Source organism: Protopterus annectens, chromosome 3.part1 (genome assembly GCF_019279795.1).
Source record: "Protopterus annectens isolate FY-2018-M chromosome 3.part1, PAN1.0, whole genome shotgun sequence".
Classification (NCBI taxonomy): domain Eukaryota; kingdom Metazoa; phylum Chordata; order Ceratodontiformes; family Protopteridae; genus Protopterus; species Protopterus annectens.
Window position 1 is genome coordinate 1878497325 of NC_056732.1, and position 22119 is coordinate 1878519443.

At 39.9% G+C, this 22119-nt stretch overlaps 1 protein-coding gene across 5 annotated transcripts in view; it reads right to left on the reverse strand.

Annotated features, from left to right (window-relative positions):
• ARL6IP4 (ADP ribosylation factor like GTPase 6 interacting protein 4) overlaps positions 1 to 22119 on the reverse strand; it is a 432826-nt gene that overhangs the window by 94174 nt on the left and 316533 nt on the right. For all 5 annotated transcript variants that reach the window (XM_044067919.1, XM_044067920.1, XM_044067924.1 and 2 more), the window contains one exon: positions 2131 to 2248. In XM_044067919.1, the coding sequence (XP_043923854.1) occupies positions 2131 to 2248 (118 nt within the window). The remainder of the gene's footprint in view (positions 1 to 2130; positions 2249 to 22119) is intronic.

The window sequence follows — 22119 nt, forward strand, 5'->3', positions numbered from 1 at the left end:
CAGGCCACTCCTAAACAGCCTTTAAGTCTTGGTCACACTTACCATTTGGACAATAGTAACATTACACAGTAAGACTGGTCACCCTTTGGGAATGGCCTTAAAGTAGCTGATAAGGGGTTCCGGTGGCAGTCCTAACTACCTTATGGGCTGGGCAGAAGGGGGCATAGCTAGTAAACCTGCTCCAGTGTTTTCCAGGTGTGTTTTTGTGTATAAATCAAATCTCAAAGTGTGTGAGTGTGTGTGTGTGTGTGTGTGTGTGTGTGTGTGTCAGCTACTTGGGCAGGGACACAAAGCACTGGTTGGACAGAGAGAGTGTTGGGAGGACTTGGCTTGGAACCATGGCTAAGTACTCGACTATACAAGTGTGCCAGTGGGGAGTCTTACTGGGGTTCTGGAGAAAGAGGGAGAAACCAGCCCTAGACTGTTTGTGATTTCTCTGTGCTCTTAAGGAAAATTGTACTTTACTGTGCGTGTACTTGTCATCTTCCCAATGTGTACGTGCCTCACTGGTGCTAGTGGTGAGGACTGAGGCTCCTTATTTACTGTGTCAGTGCAGGGGCATCACACTATGCATAACCACTGCTGCCAGGTCACAGTGCCTTTAAAACCAAATACATTTCTGGAATACAGGCAGCCAATCTGGGCACAGCGAACACTTCAAGCCACAGGATTCTTTTTAGCCATTCCCTAAATTCTTTTATGACTAACTGCCATCACTACCTCCTGTAATCTTAACAGACTTAAAAGGGAACATTACACCAAACGTTAAGCAACAAAAAATATCTGGGAGTAAGACCTCATCCAGTACTAAATTTTACTTTTCATAAAGATAACATTGTTACCATTCCTTATCTCAACTACAACTCCTTCGTCATCTTTGACACCTCTTGATGCTGACCAGGATGGCTTTAGCCAAAAAAGTCCTAATACAAAGGCTGAATATGCCCTTCCTCTTAATGCCCTTTACTCAGCACAAAAGACACAAAAAGGTCAAGTAGCTGAAAATACAAATACTTAAGATTCGCACTGCTAGCAAAACAAAACTGCCATCACTGCACTTTGTACAAAAAGGCAGGTTGGTGACCTATTACTAACAGAATCTCTTGTTATCTATACGAGAGGGTATCATGGCTACCTATTACTAACAGAATCTCTCTTCTCCATATGAGAAGGTTTTATGGCTACCTATTACTAACAGAACCTCTTTTCTCTACATGAGAATGCCAGCTATGAGACCAACTCCTTCCTGAAATAAAAAAAAAAACAGTAAAAATCTTCAATTATTCAGGACAAAAACTTAAGCAGCATTTGCAAAAGAAATCCAAGTGCATCTGCTTCTGTGACAACAGACAGCATTGCACCTGATAAAAGATGGTACCCACTTTTGCTTACAATGGTTAACATATATTCCGTCCACGTTTGTTACTGTGTGCTCAGTGTTGTTACAATGTTAAATTTATTTATTTACATATCCTTTGCTGCCTGGGTCAGTCCTAAAAGGCCAGTGACTTCCGTTCAGGTAAGACCAGAGGTGGTATTTATACTATAGAGGAAATTCTGGCCAGGACATCAGGGAAGCTCCCCTACTCTTAGACAGGTGCCATGGGAGCTTTTACATGCACCTGAGCTATTATCAGCTCAAAGGTGAGTAAGCTATCTGCTGAGCCATCTGGCCAGGGCATCAACGAATCTCCCCTACTCTTAAACAGGTGCAGAGGGATCTTTTACATCCACCTGAGCTATTATGAGCTCAAAAGTGAGTATGCTACCTTCTGAGCCTCTCAGACTGCGTTTGTTAAACATACACTTTGCACATATTATTTATTCTGTTCTGGATTTCTGCTCCTTTCTGTATTTGTTTTAATCTTTATTTTTTTCTCGTATTAACACTGAATAAACTTTATTGTACACTTGACGTGAGTTGTGGCTGAAAAGGGTAAGCTTACTATCCCACTTTCCCAGTTAGCAAACTGTCAAATAAAACAAAAATAAATAATACAAATTACAAGCGTAGTATATCAGTTTTTTTTTAACTAAAATTCAAATAAAAAAAAAAAATAACAGTTTACCAAGATCTTAGTAACTAATAAAAACGTGGAAACAGTGCAAATAAGAAGGCTTGGCTCTTACCTCGTCCTTCCTGTTTCTGGATCCACAACTCTCCTGATGACACTTTGTTTTGCTTCCCATTCTTCTTTTGTCATGGGCTTCATGGCCTGGATCCGAGACTTCTGCTCATCTGTTAGAACTGTAACCCAAAACATACTACTTTACCTGCAATGAAAATATATATCATTTTTGCAATTAAAATGTATATATATATTTTTTAAATAATGTAAGTATATGAGTACAGTGGCTACCACACCTGAGCACACCTGCTCACCCACTACTGTACAGCAAAAGATATCTTTGTGATACCTGCGGCTTATGTTTAAGACTGGACATAAGGTGCTGGGGAGCTGGCCAGGAATGAGGTTATGATAACACCACAGTCCTTTCTGTAAAACAAACAGTATAAATGTGTTAACAATCCTACAGCTAAGAAAGACTGTGGCAGTTCTACAGATGTGTATGTGACTGCAGAGGTTCAAGGATAACGGTGTCATTACACAGATCATTCTGGAACAATGGGCAGACTCTATTCCATTCATGCTACACATGGGGAGTAAATGTGCTACTACACAGGCTCTGTTATGGCCTCACCTGAAGTACTGTGCTTAGATCTCAAGGGCATCCAGAAACAAATGTGAAAAGTATAACAGTAGGGTACACACAAGACTTTACTTACAAAGAAAGGCTGTACAGGTCATACATGTTCTCAGGGGATGACAGGACAGAGGGGGACTGCAATCAACAAAAACAAGTTAATAAAGGGAGATGGTTAGCAATTTAAGGATTTTATAAATGGAAAGGAAAGAAGCAAAACTGGCCAATTACAAAGGAACATCTTAAGGCAGCTGTAAAAGCATTTTGTTTCATGAAGGTTGACAAGCTATGAAAAGGTTGTGGGGACATGAAGCAATACACTATTTCTGGTACAAAGATATCACAAGACAGGGAGCAAAGGGCTTTGAAGGAGGACACTGGGCATCTGCTTCAAGGCTACCTCTTTATCAAGAGATTTGATATACTATCATTTTTTACAGGTTCACAGGTGTGTACTAGGTTATAGACTACAGAGGCCTTTTTAAGCCTAGCTATGCCTCCAAAATCTCTGACAAATTCTGGAACCCTTGGTAAGTGTAAACAAGGGCTTACGAGATGAAACATTTACAAGCTGTTTGTGTCCACTAGAGACAGAGGTGCCAAACCAAAGATGAATTTCCTGTTCCCTGTCTAACTGTTCAAGTTGCACTTGAATTTGGTTAGGGGGAACTATGTTTCTCATTGATAAGAAGCCTGTTAGAGAAGGAGCAGTCCCTGGGACATATACCTGCATCTCCAGCAGGTCCTCGGCAAGAGTCAAGTTTTTAAAATGGGTAAATTGGGTGCTGTTTGTTTTGCAGTTATGCAGGAGGTGTATCAGAGTGGGGTACAATGATGCCTGGCATACTAAATAAGCTGTAAGAGACAGAATACAGGGATAGGGCTTTGAAGTGGTCTGCACAGGACAAGTTACTTTCACCTTGTATTCTTTTATTGAGGAACCTCTGTGGACATTCCAATTGCTGGAAAATATGAATATGCCTGGTTAGGTACATGGCAAAGGGGGCACTGTACTCAGTGATAGGTCTGACGAACGCCACATACAATGGCACAATGACTTCCTTGGACCTAGATGCCATACGTTTGTTTACAAGTTACACAACCTAGAATTATTTCCTCACTACTGCAGAAATATAACTGCCATACGTTTGTTTACAAGTTACACAACCTAGAATTATTTCCTCACTACTGCAGAAATATAACTGTCACTATGTGTGTCCCCAAGTCCTTGACAACTTGGTCAACTCCTAGGGGTGTGTTGTTCATATGATAGTTACCAGAGATGGATGACTTCCCAAAGGATACTATTATGCATTTCTTGGCATTTTGTTTTCGTTTTAGTCCAGGGCTTCTGACACCAAATATTTGTCTATGTCAGCCCTTTTTGCAGAATATTAGTGTCAATGGGGGTTCTACGACAGCTCCTAATTTGCAATAATCTGCAAATTTGTTCAGCCAGAGGCCCCTGATGTTGGTCTTGATTTCGGAGAAGTAAAGGGACTCTGCTGTTGACTGGCCTCTTTGTAGAGGTTGACATCCCAGTTCTGATTTCCTAGGTCCTAAGCAAGCTGTCTATCCACCAGGTGACATAAGAGTTTATACCATACCCATTGAGTTTGTCAACAATGCCTGAGTGGGTTATTGTGTTAAAGGCCTTGGGCCAGGTCAGGGTAGACAGTGGGAATCATTTTGCCCTTGTCCATTGCTTCTCAAAGAAGTCCACCAGGTCAAGTAAGCATGACCTGCCCTTGACAAAACTAAACTAGGTTGGAACAAGTGTTGGGAGGTTTTCTATGTCATTAATGATCGTTTCCATGAAATCTCTTTCCATTTTTAGATATGAGCATGAGATTTGTGGGTCTGCAGATGGCCCACCTTTGTGCAGAGGGATGATGTTCTCCATTTGTGAGGAACAAAAGCCTGTTTGGAGGCTACATTTAAACAGAGATTCAAGAGGCCTGACAGGTCATGTTTCATTCTACTTAATATGCCACATGACACATTGTTGGGGTCCATCAGTGCAGTGTTCTGAGCCTTAGAGAAAGCACTGAAGAGTTGCATTTGATGGCACTTCCTAATGGGAGGTGGAGGAGGGTAAAGTTAGAGATGAATTGGTCTGCCAGTTGGTTAGTATATCTTCTGGCTTATTATACCTGGCTCCATTTACAATAAGCTCTGCACACAATTGTGTATTGCTTTTGAGGTTGTGGACATAGCTAAAGAATGTCTTGTGGCTGTCCTTGAACTGGGAAGCCAAATTTACCTCAAATGTGGCTTTGGTAAACTTTATTTGTCCTCCGAGTTGTTTGCTTAGTCTGATAAGAGTGCTTTTATTCTGCTTTGTGCTGCACCTCCTAATTTTTTTCCGTGATTCTCTTCCTAAAGTCATACAACCTAGTATGTTGTGATTCCACCAGGGAGGCTTGTTTTCTGAGTTAGTTCTGTACTTCTTCCTGGTGGGTAGAGCTGCCTCGGTGCAGGTATTAGCATCCTTGTACAGGGTTTCTGTGAACAGTTCTGCATAGACAGCAGTGCTATCAGGGTGTAGGGGGCTTGAAATTTTGCCAGGTTATTGCTTAGCAATAAGAAGTTATCCTTGGAGTAATTCCTGAATGTTCCAATGTTAGCTGGGATTCCAGGTTTTATTTTTACTTCAAAAGAGACCGTTTTGTGGTCTGAACTTACCAGACAAAACATTACACTAGGGGACGTGCAGCACCCTCCCGTATTAGTAAGGATCAAATCAGGCATGTCTGCACCCCAAGTTGGCATACTGACAATCTGGTCCAGGGGGTTTGTGGTTACAAAATCCAGGAATCTTTGTGCCAGCACATCTGATGTAGAATGTGATTCCCAGTAATAGTGGAGGAATTAAAGTCTCCCATGAATATGGTATTGGGTTGGATGATGCATGCTTGCAGTATGCTTAAATATGTGTTATAGGTTTCCTGAGTCATTGAGGGAGTCCTATACATTGTAAGGAATTGGTATAGGATTTTGCCTATGGGATTTGAACATCCTTACATAGCATTTCTGGCAACCACTTGAAAAGCTACCACCAACAAGTCCTCAGCCCTTAATGGATCCAAACCATGCAGTCCTTGAGGCTGCATTAACATAAACCCTCAAAGAGATGCACAGAAGTTGTCAGTTGGTGACTAAGTAAGTGTGTTTTTGGGGACTGGAGAGTGAATGTGAAGCCATGTTACAATCAGAAAGTGAAACCATAACTCAGCGAGATTAGGGTGAGAAATACCTTCAGGTGTGCAGTTAAACAGTAAGCGGTGCTTTGGGGTGAGAAATACCTTCAGGTGGGCAGTTAAACAGTAAGTGGTGCCTTAGGGTGAGAAACACCTTCAGGTGGGAAGTTAAACACTAAGTGGTGCCTTAGGGTGAGAAATACCTTCAGGTGGGCAACTAAACAGTAAGCTGTGCCTTAGGGTGAGAAACACCTTCAGGTGGGCAGTTAAACAGTAAGCGGTGCCTTAGGGTGAGAAACACCTTCAGGTGGGCAGTTAAACAGTAAGCGGTGCTTTAGGGTGAGAAACACCTTCACGTGGGCAGTTAAACAGTAAGCGGTGCTTTAGGGTGAAAAATACCTTCAGGTGGGCAGTTAAACAGTAAGCAGCTTCAGTAGCAACTAAAAATTAAACATCCAAGACACCCAAAAAAAGCGAACGTTGACTCACAAAATGTAGAAAGCTGCCCAAATGAAGGAAACACACTCCAATAAATGATCCAAATAAAGTACAAACAAATGGTTAAATTTTATTCCAAAGTTTTCCAAACGGTAAGCGCTTTCACAATAACATAATATTGCTTCATCAGACCAAAGGTAACAGCAAGTGAATGTCCTTACATGCACAAGTTCATTTAAACGTGCATTCAGGCTTCGGGTTAAATTAGAATGCCTTTGTCTTTAAATTGTAACTGATGCTTGGTTTGTACATTTCTGAATGGCTGTTTAATTTTTGAATTGTTATTTAAGGACATTCACTTGCTGTTATCTTTGGTCTGATGAAGCAATACTATGTTATTGTGAAAGCGCTTACCATTTGGAAAACTTTGGAATAAAATTTAACCATTTGTTTTTACTTTATTTGGATCATTTATTGGAGCGTGTTTCCTTCATTTGGGCAGCTTTCTAAAAATTTAACATGTACTGTCCAATTCAGAAACTGTCCACCCTTTCTTCCATGGCAATTTAAATAAAAGTAATTCACTAAATCAGTACTTGTAATGATAAATCTTGTGTTCTGTGACTGAATAAGTGGAAGGATGTGTTGATTCGTTGAATGCAAGGAATAGCACTCCTCTTCTCAAAGGAAAGATAGCCATGGTACACCAAAATGTACAAAGGAATGCGACAGGCAGAAAAAAAAAACGCCTTATTCCAAAGAGAAATGCACTGGGACATCTGCGGCTTAACAGTCCTTCACTCTTCCACAGACAAGTCATACGCTGATGGGGCCTTCTTCTCCTATAACAACTGGGCTCTGGCAAAACAATGCAGTGTAATCCTTATTTAGCATTTACTTTCTTTTAAATCACCATGCTAATTTTGTACACATCAACTGGTTTGTTTTCACAAAACACTCCCAAAGGAGTGTTTTGTAATCACTCTCTTTTGGAATGTTTTTAGATGTTTTCACATTCAACAGCCTACAAAAAAAAATATGCAACTACTAGCCCAAATTGAAAATACGTACACGTTCTCACCAATCCTACAATACTCTGGCTACTCCAATACGGGTAACCTTTCACACTCCCTAGTAACTGACAACCCTACTGGAACTCAAACTTCTATAGTATCTCTAATCTTTAATCCATAAACCCTATATTAATTCTCAATTCCATTGATAGGATGACACATCTAGTCCATTAAATTATAAACAAGTATACGATTCATCACCTTCTGCAGTCCTGATGACATATTTTTCTGCTACCTCCCAATACTATTCAAATGTTTTACACGTGTGTGTGTGTGTGTGCACATGTATGTGTGTGTATATATATATATATATATATATAGATATATATATATATATAATAGATATATATATATATATATATATATAAAATAGATATATACACACACACACACACACACACACACATATACAGTCAGGCACATACAGACTCGGTATCTGCTATGACAGTATAGCTTCACTCTCTGCTAACACATCTAATCCTGTTATCCTAATAATGAGTAACAGATGGTGCCTACAGAGAAAATAAAGTTATGGCTACAATCTGTCTCCATAGACTTACTTTTGGTGTAATAACCAAGGAACACAATGCCTGCACAGTAAACAAAGCTTAATCACAGAATCTCTCTCTTACAACATTCCAAAATCCTGGACTGACAGCACTTGCTGGGCAAAAATTACAGTGCACAAAGCTGCATATGTAAAGTGAAAATTATATCTGTAATGTTTGCTTATTTAGCTTGGGTTATGTCTGAAAAGAATCTTCTTAGATCAGTGCACTTACATGGTCAACATATTTTAAAATTATCAGCAAAAATAGAGCCCAAAACGCAGCAATATAGCAGAAGCAAATATAAAATCCCTTGTGAACAAGGAGCAAAAAATCCAGGCTGAGAATGTATTCCAAAATAACAGCAAGAAATCCACGAATAAATGTTCAGGTACCAGTTTATTAACAGAGGACACAAGCGCTTTCACAGTTGCTTCTTCAGGTATAACTCCTGCCATAAAAGCACACACCTTATATACTCTTCCTAATTAGTCTAAATGATCAATTAACATATTAAAACATTTAAAAAGATAGTACACATAAAAATAATACCTAGTTGAAATGCATTTGTATTACAAGATACACATACTAGAACATTTAAAGGATGGTACACATAAAAACATAAATAAATAAATATTATCTAATTGAAATGCATTTATAATAGTGGACAGTGAAATTATACATATAAATATATTCATATAAAAATTATGTTTATTCATTTAAAATATATTTATTTAAAAATATATATATTTATTTATTTGATTATTTAAAAATATATGTATATATATATATATATATATATATATATATATATATATATATATATAAATGTAACAAGACATAAATATATATTAATGAATCTATTTAAATTTAAAATTTTTGAACATGTTAGAAATGTTAAAAATGAATCAAGATTCATCTATTCAATGGTCTATTACGAAGCACAGGCTTAATAGGAATACACTCATTAAGACCATGTCCAAAACTAGATCTGAGCCTCACAATCCATTTTGCTTCCGTATCCTCAGTTCTAGCTCTTACATCACCACCCCTACCATTCTCATATATAAGAGATAAAACTCTAAACTTAAATACATGGTCATCTCCCATGGCACTAATATGTTTAGCTAGAGCATTAGTCTTTGACTTCTTCCTAACATGATACATATGCTCCCTGATTCTTTCTCTAAGGGTTCTATCAGTTTTGCCTATATAAAAACAGTGGCATAACTGACATTCTGCTAAATAAACCACATGTGAACTGTCACATGTAGCACCTACTCTAAAATCAGTGCTTTTCTAGTATCAGGGTGATGAAATAATAGACTCATATCTATAGAGGAGCACTGTGGACAATGACCACAGGGTCGTGTTCCTTTAAACATCATAGGTGGTTTTACATTTTCACACAACATAGCCTCCTGTACAAATTCTTCTTATTTTTAAAAGTATACTGTGGTGTGGTACTAATAAGAGAAGATATTGTGGGTTCGGTGGTTAAAATTGGCCAGCACTTATTAATAATATCAGTATATTGCTTGACATTCCTAGCAGAGGTAATACAAACATTAGGTTTTGGTTCATTGTTTGCAGTATGCCTGGAAGTATTACTTGAAAAGTATGGTTTTGCTTTGCTAGATCTCATTTGTCTCACCATCTTCTCATTCTTACTAATGCAATTAATATGGTAACCACGTTGTTTCAACTCATTACTGGTATTAAGCATCATCATACTCAACTGGATCAACACTTAGCCTGGATGCCCTAAAAAATTGATTGCTGGCTACGTTGTCAAAAACAAAATCAGGATGCATGCTTTGTCGATCAAGCAAATTATTCACCCTACATTCCTTCCTGTACATCTTAGTGCTTACTTTTCCTGTTGCATCTATATCTACATATACATCTAGAAAACTGATTCCTGTATAAGAATAATTGAAAGTAAATTTCAGAAAATCTGTGCTATTGTTTAAATATTCTACAAAAAGTTTCAACCCATCAAGGTTACCTTTCCACAAGAAAAAACAATCATTAACAAATCTTCTGAAAAAAGGTATATAAGGTGCATATATACTATTAAATATATTATCAATCTCCCAGGTCGCCATGACTGCATTAGCATAACTATTTGAGCAAGAGCTGCCCATGGCAACCCCGTTTCTTTGCCAATAAATCTGTTCATTAAAAATAAATGTATTATTATAAAGCACTAATGCTATCAATTTCTGTATAACTACAATCTCACTAGCATTAAGCATACCTACTTTCAACAATAACTTCTTCATAAAATCTATCCCAGTGTCATTGGGTATGACAGTAAAAAGAGAAACAACATCTAAGGTGACCAAAATAACCTCATCTTCTACATACCCATCATTAGTAAACTCATATAAATCGTGTAAAAAGTGCTCAGTATCTTTTAAAACATGACACATGGAATCTAATACAGGTCTTAGTCTCTTCTCTACATAAATAGAAATAGCTTCAGTAGACCATCCCCTGCCTGACACTATAGGCCTCACATATTTCTATTTATGTAGAGAAGAGACTAAGACCTGTATTAGATACCATGTGTCATGTTTTAAAAGATACTGAGCACTTTTTACACGATTTATATGAGTTTACTAATGATGGGTATGTAGAAGATGAGGTTATTTTGGTCACTTTAGATGTTGTTTCTCTTTTTACTGTCATACCCAATGACACTGGGATAGATTTTATGAAGAAGTTATTGTTGAAAGTAGGTATGCTTAATGCTAGTGAGATTGTAGTTATACATAAATTGATAGCATTAGTGCTTTATAATAATACATTTATTTTTAATGAACAGATTTATTGGCAAAGAAACGGGGTTGCCATGGGCAGCTCTTGCTCAAATTGTAAAAGGAAAAGTAAGCACTAAGATGTACAGGAAGGAATGTAGGGTGAATAATTTGCTCGATTGACAAAGCATGCATCCTGATTTTGTTTTTGACAACGTAGCCCGCAATCAATTTTTTAGGGCATCCAGGCTAAGTGTTGATCCAGTTGAGTATGATGATGCTTAATACCAGTAATGAGTTGAAACAACGTGGTTACCATATTAATTGCATTAGTAAGAATGAGAAGATGGTGAGACAAATGAGATCTAGCAAAGCAAAACCATACTTTTCAAGTAATACTTCCAGGCATACTGCAAACAATGAACCAAAACCTAATGTTTGTATTACCTCTGCTAGGAATGTCAAGCAATATACTGATATTATTAATAAGTGCTGGCCAATTTTAACCACCGAACCCACAATATCTTCTCTTATTAGTACCACACCACAGTATACTTTTAAAAATAAGAAGAATTTGTACAGGAGGCTATGTTGTGTGAAAAATGTAAAACCACCTATGATGTTTAAAGGAACACGACCCTGTGGTCATTGTCCACAGTGCTCCTCTATAGATATGAGTCTATTATTTCATCACCCTGATACTAGAAAAAGCACTGATTTTAGAGTAGGTGCTACATGTGACAGTTCACATGTGGTTTATTTAGCAGAATGTCAGTTATGCCACTGTTTTTATATAGGCAAAACTGATAGAACCCTTAGAGAAAGAATCAGGGAGCATCTGTATCATGTTAGGAAGAAGTCAAAGACTAATGCTCTAGCTAAACATATTAGTGCCATGGGAGATGACCATGTATTTAAGTTTAGAGTTTTATCTCTTATATATGAGAATGGTAGGGGTGGTGATGTAAGAGCTAGAACTGAGGATACGGAAGCAAAATGGATTGTGAGGCTCAGATCTAGTTTTGGACATGGTCTTAATGAGTGTATTCCTATTAAGCCTGTGCTTCGTAATAGACCATTGAATAGATGAATCTTGATTCATTTTTAACATTTCTAACATGTTCAAAAATTTTAAATTTAAATACATTCATTAATATATATTTATGTCTTGTTAAACATTTATATATTTATATATATATATATATATATATATATATATATATATATATACATATATTTTTAAATAATCAAATAAATAAATATATATATATTTAAATAAATATATTTTAAATGAATAAACATAATTTTTATATGAATATATTTATATGTATAATTTCACTGTCCACTATTATAAATGCATTTCAATTAGATAATATTTATTTATTTATGTTTTTATGTGTACCATCCTTTAAATGTTCTAGTATGTGTATCTTGTAATACAAATGCATTTCAACTAGGTATTATTTTTATGTGTACTATCTTTTTAAATGTTTTAGTATGTTAATTGATCATTTAGACTAATTAGGAAGAGTATATAAGGTGTGTGCTTTTATGGCAGGAGTTATACCTGAAGAAGCAACTGTGAAAGCGCTTGTGTCCTCTGTTAATAAACTGGTACCTGAACATTTATTCGTGGATTTCTTGCTGTTATTTTGGAATACATTCTCAGCCTGGATTTTTTGCTCCTTGTTCACAAGGGATTTTATATTTGCTTCTGCTATATTTAAAAATTAAATAAATAAATGCAATGAACAGTAAATAAAGAAACTGCAATGAGCCCTCAGACAGTCACAAGTAGGAGTACAATCCCAGAGTTAAGGGGAAGCCCAAGTCTAATTACCTCTACTAGAATGGTAGGTAGGTGAAAGACCTGTACCCAGGGACATATACTCCATTCAAGTTCCTCAGCATAAACCAGGCAAGCTACAGAAATACTTGTGTCATACGCAAGATTACACAACTCACAAAAGTAATAGTGTCGTCTTCAGGATTACACAATTCACAGAAATACTGGGGTTGTTTAGGATTACAACACTCACAGAAGTACTGGCATTGTCTGGAGGATTACATCACTCACAAAGGTACTGGCGTTCTTTGCTACATCACTCATGGGAAGTGACTGTCCTATACAGTATACAGCACACATTACACACCCAATCCCAGGAGTGCTACCTGGGCATAAGTGCAGGTAAATAGGGCTGCAGCACCACTGTTGATGACAGCATATTACTCACCTGTTTGGTCCTGAAAGGAATGAACGGATTATAGAGATCCCACCCAAGGGTAAATGCATGTGTCAATGAAACTACTTTGGGGCAGAGGCTTGATGTCCAGGTATGGGACTGGGAAGATTAATTTATGATGACAATCACCCTGTACTGTAACAAAAGCAGTGTGTGCTAAAACATGACAAAAGAAAAGAGTCTTTAAAATTCCAGCTTCTAAAACAACATGCAGTGTTTGTCTTGGCTGATGGAACAATGCATCTTGTCTGGGCACACACGTCAGGCCAGCATGTCAAGGGCCTCAAGAAAGATAAAAAATACCAACAGGTACCCGAGAAGGCCTAGGCAGTAATGCGAGCAAACCCATCAAGCAAAAAAGAAAGGAAGCCAATTAGTGAGCAGACAAAGAAAAATGAAAAACAGTTCAGTTGCACAAATATGTCATTCTAAAGTGACATGTTAGTGACAGGCTTCAAATATTCAGTTCAAGCTTTTTATTTCCAAGGAAAGAGCTACTCAAAACTTCACAGATATCTGCAGACTCTAAAAACTGGTGGAAATAATTCTACAGTAATGCCATTCTTCTTCAGGTAAGAAAGTAGAGACAAACTTCTTTATGAGTTTCAGGACACTGCTTTCATGAAAGACCTGATAGGAAATCATGACATTTAAAAAGTATATATATATATTCTGACAATCCCATGCAATTGCAAGAATGCTCAGACATCTCCAAAACACAGAACTGTGGAGCAAAATGGACAGCTGGAGCAGAGACCTACCCTCGCATTACAGAACTACTCACTGCACTGCACAAAGGTCACATCGCTATCCACCCTCCTCCTCCCTATTTTGGACGTGGGGTAAGGGTGTCCCATCAACAGTGACCGTCAACTAGAGCCAATGTTCAACCATCAGGTACCTAGCCCTGCAGTGGAGGTCAGATGCACACTCCTACACAGAGAGACTATGTATATGCAAGGCAAAGGAAAATAGATGTTTAAAGAAAAAAAATGACAATCTGGAATGAGCATTCTGCTTAAAACACACTGCACAACCTTAGTCACATGGTGTACATTTCAGAGTACAAACAGTAAGAAAGCATTGCAGGCAGCTAAGCAGACAGACTTTAGTGTGCATTACAAAACAGTCTAGTAAAAGTGGGCATGCAATGTGCCCAAATTCAAACAGAACATCTGTGCACAGGGCATGCAGGCAGCTAAGCAGATACACTTTAGTGTGCATTACAAAACAGTCTAGTAAAAGTGGGCATGCAATGTGCCCAAATTCAAACAGAACATCTGTGCACAGGGCATGCAGGCAGCTAAGCAGACAGACTTTAGTGTGCATTACAAAACAGTCTAGTAAAAGTGGGCATGCAATGTGCCCAAATTCAAACAGAACATCTGTGCACAGGGCATCAGCTACTTGTCACTTTATTGTGGCTCCGTTGTCCTTTTCCGGATTTTGTGCATTTAAGAAAGCATGGCTTTTAGCTGATGCACAACTGTCCTCTAGTGGTCAAAGATAGACAAGACTCAACCAACTGGTTAAAAGAAAGTACAGTTGTGTACACCTACCATAAATGTAGATGTTCGAGTGTCTTCACTGTTGCAGTCATGACTGTAGGGTTCTCAAGTTTTTATCTTGGAAGACAGCTATCCTGTTGGCACTAACCTCTGCCAGGAGAGTTTCAGAGTTACAAGCTCTTATGGCGGTGGAACCTTATATTATTTTTCATCAAGACAGGGTATCTTTGAGGACTAATCCGACCTTTATGCCTAAGGTGGTTTCCAAAGTGGCTTTAAATCAAACTATCCACTTGCCAACCTTTTTCCCCACTCCTCAAAATAAAGGGGAAAGGATCATCGACAGCTATGTTTTTACCTGAACAGAACCAAGGACATCAGAAAATCTGAACAATTGTTTGTTTCTTATGCTTCAAGTTCCCAAGGTAAAGCCATTTCTAAACAAACCATTTCTAATTGGATTGCTCATGGAATCAGATTTTGTTATTCACACCATGGAAAGCAAATCCCAGGGACCATACGGACTCATTCCACCACAGCTGCTGCCACTTCTGCAGCCTTCCTCAGGGGAGTTCCTACCAAGGACATATTGGAAGCTGCAAATTGGAGTTCAGTGCATACTTTCTCTAAGCACTACAATTTGCCTCTCTACTCTAAGTCTAGGGCAGGCTTTGCCTCTACAGTCTTGCAGGGCCTTTTAGCCACCCCTTCTTCTTTATGACCACCTCCCTTTCTTTCAGCTTTGGAATTCTACCCTACAGTCATGACTGCAACAGTGAAACACGATGAACATACTACAGTTGTGTACACCTACCATAAATGTAGATGTTCGAGTGTCTTCACTGTTGCAGTCTGGGTTTCCCTCCCTCCTGTCCCCTCTTATTTTTACTTTTGTGTGGTTCCTTTTTTCACCATTCTTCTGAGGTGTATTTGCAAAGGTTTTGGGACCATTTTCATTTTGGGACTCCTGACATCTGGGGCAAGAAAAACTGGAGAAGATGGCGTCGGTTGTCAGCTTTATACTCCTGGCGCTCTGACGTCAGGGAGCAGAGTTGACCAACCGACGCCGGACCCAGACTTTGGGATTCTGGCCGACCGAGGGCTGCCTGCCGGCAGGGGAGAACCCTACAGTCATGACTGCAACAGTGAAACACGATGAACATCATGAGCTAAAAACATACTTCATCAGATCACACTTGTTTCAGGAAACAAATCATTTTCACTAAGTTAGTCTATATGGAAAAACTGAGTCAGGATGAGCTGAGCTCTAATATAAAACAGTGTCAGCATAGGCCACTGACCTTCTGCACAGGTCTTCCTGAAGAGACTTCAGAGAATTTAGCCACAAACCCCTCACTGTTTAACTAGGTGCTGCATCTGTAAAGAGCGAACATTCCCAGCAAAGTTATTTCTGTCTGCATTTAAGTTGTATAGCTATTATAGCCACTTTGAGTTGTTTTTGCATTGTCTGCTACCATTTTATACCGCTTTAGGCATTCTGAGCTGTTTTTGCTTCGCATGTACGATGTTTTATACAATTTTAGCTATTTTCAGCAAATGCTGCCTTGGCTGATATTGCTGATTGTACTTTATGCCATCTGAGCTGTTCTGTTCAATACCGATTTGTTCCACTTAAATCACTGCCTTGAGTAAATCTGCTGAGCAAGGGGCAGAGGCCATCTTGGAATCATGATTCATCCAATTGAGAGTTACACTAATTGCTACAGGTCCTGGGTGGTTTACAGCACTTGGGCTTCAGATTTCATCTAGTTTTCATTTGTTTGTTTCTTTGTTTTTTTTCTGTTATATTTACTGTGTGGTGCTGCATTGAGCACAGTAGTGTGGTACTAGCATCTCCATTCCAGGTAAGTAGTACGTGCAAGTAAAATTCTGTCTTACTGTACTACAGGAAGGAGCCTTCTTAAAACAACTGTGCGTTCCTGATTCATTTCTACTTTATCTAATCTGCTCGAGCTGAGCTGTGCTTTATCTAATCTGCTTGAGCTGAGCTGTGTGAGCTTCTTAGCTGCTCTGATCTGTGCAGCACAAGTACCAGGTACATTGAGCAGCACTGAATTTGCTGAACATATAACCAGTCCAACAAACGCCCACTGCTGTGATGATTCCCCAGCGCCTCTTTAGATTCCCACTTACTTTACATCTAGCAGCTCTGGTCAGTTTGGGGAGTCACCACACAAACCCCCCTCCTCTATGGCCAGCCTTACAGCATGTGGAATCATGGGAGTGTACGACAGCCTTATAGCATGTGGAATTGTGGGAGTGTATGACAGCCTTATAACATGTGGAACTCTGGGAGTGCACGACAGCCTTATAGCATGTGGAATCATGGGTGTGTATGACATGCCTTACAGCATGCGGAAGCGTGGGAGTGTACGACAGCCTTACAGCATGTGGGAGTGTGGGAGTGTATGACAGCCTTATAACATGTGGAACTCTGGGAGTGCACGACAGCCTTATAGCATGTGGAATCATGGGTGTGTATGACATGCCTTACAGCATGTGGAATCGTGGGAGTGTACGACAGCCTTACAGCATGTGGGAGTGTGGGAGTGTATGACAGCCTTATAACATGTGGAACTCTGGGAGTGCACGACAGCCTTATAGCATGTGGAAATGTGGGAGTATACAACAGACTAACAGCATGTGGAATTGTGGGAGTGCATGACATGCCTTATAGCATGTGGAATAAATGGAGTGCATGACAAGCCTTACGGCATGTGGAATCTTTGGAGTGTACGACAGCCTTATAGCATGTGGAACTGTGGGAGTGTATGACAGTCTTACAGCATGTGGAATTGTGGAAGTGTACGACAGCCTTATAGCATGTGGAACTGTGGGAGTGTACGACATAGCTTGTGGAATCATGGGAGTGTACGATATGCCTCATAGCATGTGGAATCATGGGAGTGTACGACAGCCTTACAGCATGTGGAACTGTGGGAGTGTATGACAGCCTTACAGCATGTGGAATCATGGGAGTGTACAAGAGACTTACAGCAAGTGGAACTGTGGGAATGTGTGACAGCCTTACAGCATGTGGAATTATGGGAGTGTACAACGTGCCTTACAGCATATGGAACTGTGGGAGTGTACGACAGCCTTACAGCATGTGGAACTGTGGGAGTCTACGATAGCCTTACAGCATGTGGAATCGTGGGAGTGTATGACATGCCTTACACCATGTGGAATTGTGGGAGTGTACGACATGCCTTATAGCATGTGGAACTGTGGGAGTGTACAACATCCTTACAGCATGTGGAATCATGGGAGTGAACGACATGCCTCATGCTCAGTGACAAATTCCTGCTACACAAGGACGCAGTCAGTGAGAGGTATAACAATTATCCAGTGCAACAGTCTGTCATCCTTTCTCAGTTACATGAAGTCACCTTAAAACCTTAACAGTTCCACAGGTGATTATTAAAATAATGACCCAAGGCACCTTTTTAAGACTAGACATGTTTCCTAAATTATATGACAAATGTTAGATAATTCAGGGATATTTTAAGGGGTATTACGTAGGCTTGGGCATGATGGTCTAGCATTTACAGGCTGCTTCAGTCTACTACAGACGCTGGTGCTAGACCAAGGGTAAATTTCCCATTACCCATCCACTGATCTAAGTTATGCTTAAATTTGGTTAGGGAAGAACTTTGATTGACATGGATGACAAGCCTGTGCCAGAGAAGGGGTAGTCTGTCAGACACGTACCTCTCTCTCTCTCCAACATGTCCCATTTTATGTTGCATATGGAGTTTTAGCTCCCTAGACCAGGTGATTCTGCTGCTATTCATTTTGCAGGTGTGCAGCGGATCTATCAGAGTGGGATCAGAGGCTGCAACGATCTATCAGAGGCTGCAACGGATCTATCAGAGTGGGATCAGAGGCTGCAACGGATCTATCAGAGTGGGATCAGAGGCTGCTTTGCAGGCCCGACACAGATCGCCTCTCAGCAGTCTACAGGAGACCCAAGTACAGGGAAAGGGTTTTGAGGCGGCCTGCATGCAACATGTTTTTTACGTCCTACATTTTTTGTAAGGACCCACTGTGGCCATTCCAGTTGTTACCTATTCCTGACCAGGTACATACTGAAGGGGGCACTGTACTCAATAAAAGGTCTGATGAGACCCAAGTGCAAATGAAAAATTACATTCTTGGACCATACCCTTGCTTATACGATGTGCAACACAGAATGATTTCCTTACTACCACAGACACATGATGGTCAAAGGCCAGGTTACTGTCTGCATGCATTCCCAAATCCCTGACCACTGGGTCTACTCTTTGGGCTGTATTGTCAACGTGGTAATTTCCAGGGGAAGCCATCTTCCCAAAGGACACTATTATGCATTTCTTGGCATTGACTGTTAGACCGTGGCTCTGGCACCAGTTATTAGTCTGTGTCATGTATTCTTAAATGGAATTTTTTTCAGTGGGGGATTCTATGACTGTGCACCGTTTCCAACTACCTACAGACTTGGTAAGCCAGAGGCCCTTAATGTTGGCCTTGATGTCATGGAAGTGGATGCCAAAAAGAACAGGGAGGCATCACCAAACTTTGAGGGACTCATCTGCATGCGAAACATGTGATTACGAGTCTGTAGTTACCCAGATCAATAGATGGCCTGACTTTGTGCAGAGGGATAACAGCTGCAATCTTCCATTTGCTTGGCACAAAGCCTGTCTGGAGGCTCAGGTTAAATAGCAATTCTAGTGGTCCCGATAGACTGTGTTTCATGCTATTAAGAAGGAATCCTGGGACATCATCAGGGCCCACTGATGCAATGTTTTTGACCTTGGAGACTGCACTGAGGACCTGTTCCCTATCAATAGCTGGGCGAGTTAGAGTTGGTGCTATTTTCTGAGGAGTGTCGGGGGGGGGGGGGGGGTAAAACTGCAGCTAAATTTTCCAGCTAGCAGATTTGCTGTATCTTCCTATATCTTCTGGCTCACTAACGCTGGCTCCATTTACAATTAGTTCTGCACAGTGTAGTGTTATTGCCTTTGAGGTTGTGGACATAATTGAAGAATGCCTTATGTTTGTCCATGGCCTGGGAGGCTACTTTTACTTCACATTTGGACCCTTTAGACTTGATTAAACCCGGAGCTGCTTGTTTAGATTGATGAGGGAGTTTCTTCCTTAACGAGCACTGTTTAATTGTTTAATTTCTGCCATGATTTTGTTTGTCCATGGCCTGGGAGGCTACTTTTACTTCACATTTGGACCCTTTAGACTTGATTAAACCCGGAGCTGCTTGTTTAGATTGATGAGGGAGTTTCTTCCTTAACGAGCACGGTTTAATTTCTGCCATGATTTAGATTGATGGGGGAGTTTCTTCCTTAATGAGCACTGTTTAATTTGTGCCATGATTTAGATTGATGAGGGAGTTTCTTCCTTAATGAGCACTGTTTAATTTCTGCCATGGTTTAGATTGATGGGGGAGTTTCTTCCTTAATGAGCACTGTTTAATTTCTGCCATGATTTAGATTGATGGGGGAGTTTCTTCCTTAATGAGCACTGTTTAATTTCTGCCATGATTTAGATTGATGGGGGAGTTTCTTCCTTAATGAGCACTGTTTAATTTGTGCCATGATTTAGATTGATGAGGGAGTTTCTTCCTTAACGAGCACTGTTTAATTGTTTAATTTCTGCCATGATTTTGTTTCTCCATGGCCTGGGAGGCTACTTTTACTTCAGATTTGGACCCTTTAGACTTGATTAAACCCGGAGCTGCTTGTTTAGATTGATGAGGGAGTTTCTTCCTTAACGAGCACTGTTTAATTTCTGCCATGATTTAGATTGATGGGGGAGTTTCTTCCTTAACGAGCACTGTTTAATTTTTGCCATGATTTAGATTGATGAGGGAGTTTCTTCCTTAATGAGCACTGTTTCTCCTAATTTGTGCCATGATTTTCTTTGTTTTATTATACAACCTACTGATGCTGACATTCCACCAGGGTTGCTTGTTTTATTTTTAGTTTACCCTTATTCCGGGTAGGTACAGCTGCCTTCATGCAGCCACTAACATGACTATACAGGGTTTCTGTGAACAGTCCTCACAGGCAGTATAGTCTTACCCACACTGTGCAACATTCACAGACTACAAAACTCTTAAACTGTCTTATGCCGACATGTTAGAAAAATCTTTACTTAAGCTTCCAACAACTGCCCACATTAGGCATCAGCATAAACCCTCAGATTTACCTCCAGCAAAAAACTCAGATCCAACACACAGCTTGCTCTAACACTACAGGAAATATAGGCACTAGCAGGGGTCATATACCTTCCATGCAAAAGCCCTTAATGCAGCAAGACCAGGCTAGTTCTTTTGGCAAAGTCCTGGTTATAGGTAACTCCATAGTTAAGACATAAAGGTGCTCCAGTCACCAGGATGAGCAAAGACAGGTAACAGTTATCTGTCTCTGAAATGTCATGATATGTAAAATCATTAATTCCTCATATGCCTTCATCCAGATGCACATGTGACCTGATCAGTAAGACATACGAATGACCTGAGACACACCTCCTTGGATAACATGAAGAGGATCAAGACGGAGCTCTCTGAATATGCATCTAGAAGAATTCTACTGCTATCAGAAATAGATAAGCCAAAAATTAAAGGCACTACAAACAAAAGGTAACTGGCATTAATTGCTAGAAATTAATGGTGTCATTCCAGGGGGATCAAATATATGATTAAATCAGTTAAGACAGGTGACACCCCCAGCTGCTTTGCCACATCTGGTCTGCATCTCTCTCCTTCATGACAGGGGTCACATCTGGTCTGCATCTCTCTCCTTCATGACAGGGGTCACATCTGATCTGCATCTCTCTCCTTCATGACAGGGATCCAGGGAAGTAAACAGTGTGGGAAGAAATAGCCAGGGAATTGTCATGGCTAAGCTTGTATAGGCCCTAGGACTGATAGCCTAGTACCAACCTATGAACCTATACAGGGGTCCAGGGAAGTAAATAGTGTGGGAAGAAATAGCCAGGGAATTGTCATGGCTAAGCTTGTATAGGCCCTAGGACTGATAGCCTAGTACCAACCTATGAACCTATACAGGGGTCCAGGGAAGTAAATAGTGTGGGAAGAAATAGCCAGGGAATTGTCATGGCTAAGCTTGTATAGGCCCTAGGGCTGATAGCCTAGTACCAACCTATGAACCTATACAGGGGTCCAGGGAAGTAAATAGTGTGGGAAGAAATAGCCAGGGAATTGTCATGGCTAAGCTTGTATAGGCCCTAGGACTGATAGCCTAGTACCAACCTATGAACCTATACAGGGGTCCAGGGAAGTAAATAGTGTGGGAAGAAATAGCCAGGGAATTGTTATGGCTAGGCTTGTATAGGCCCTAGGGCCAATAGCCTAGTACCAACCTATGAACCTATATTGGCTATAACTCTTACTTCTCCCATAGTGCCTCTTTCTAGGGAAGGTCAGTCTCCTCAAATTACCAATAAAGCCAGCCACTATCAAAATCATATAAAAGCAGCACTGCTGAATACTACAAGCCTAACAAAAAAGTTGTACTTCTAACAGGCAATCCTAACTGCTGAAAAAAGATTTCATAAATGGTGAAAGTACCCCAGCAGTGCAGGGTATAAATGCCTACTATT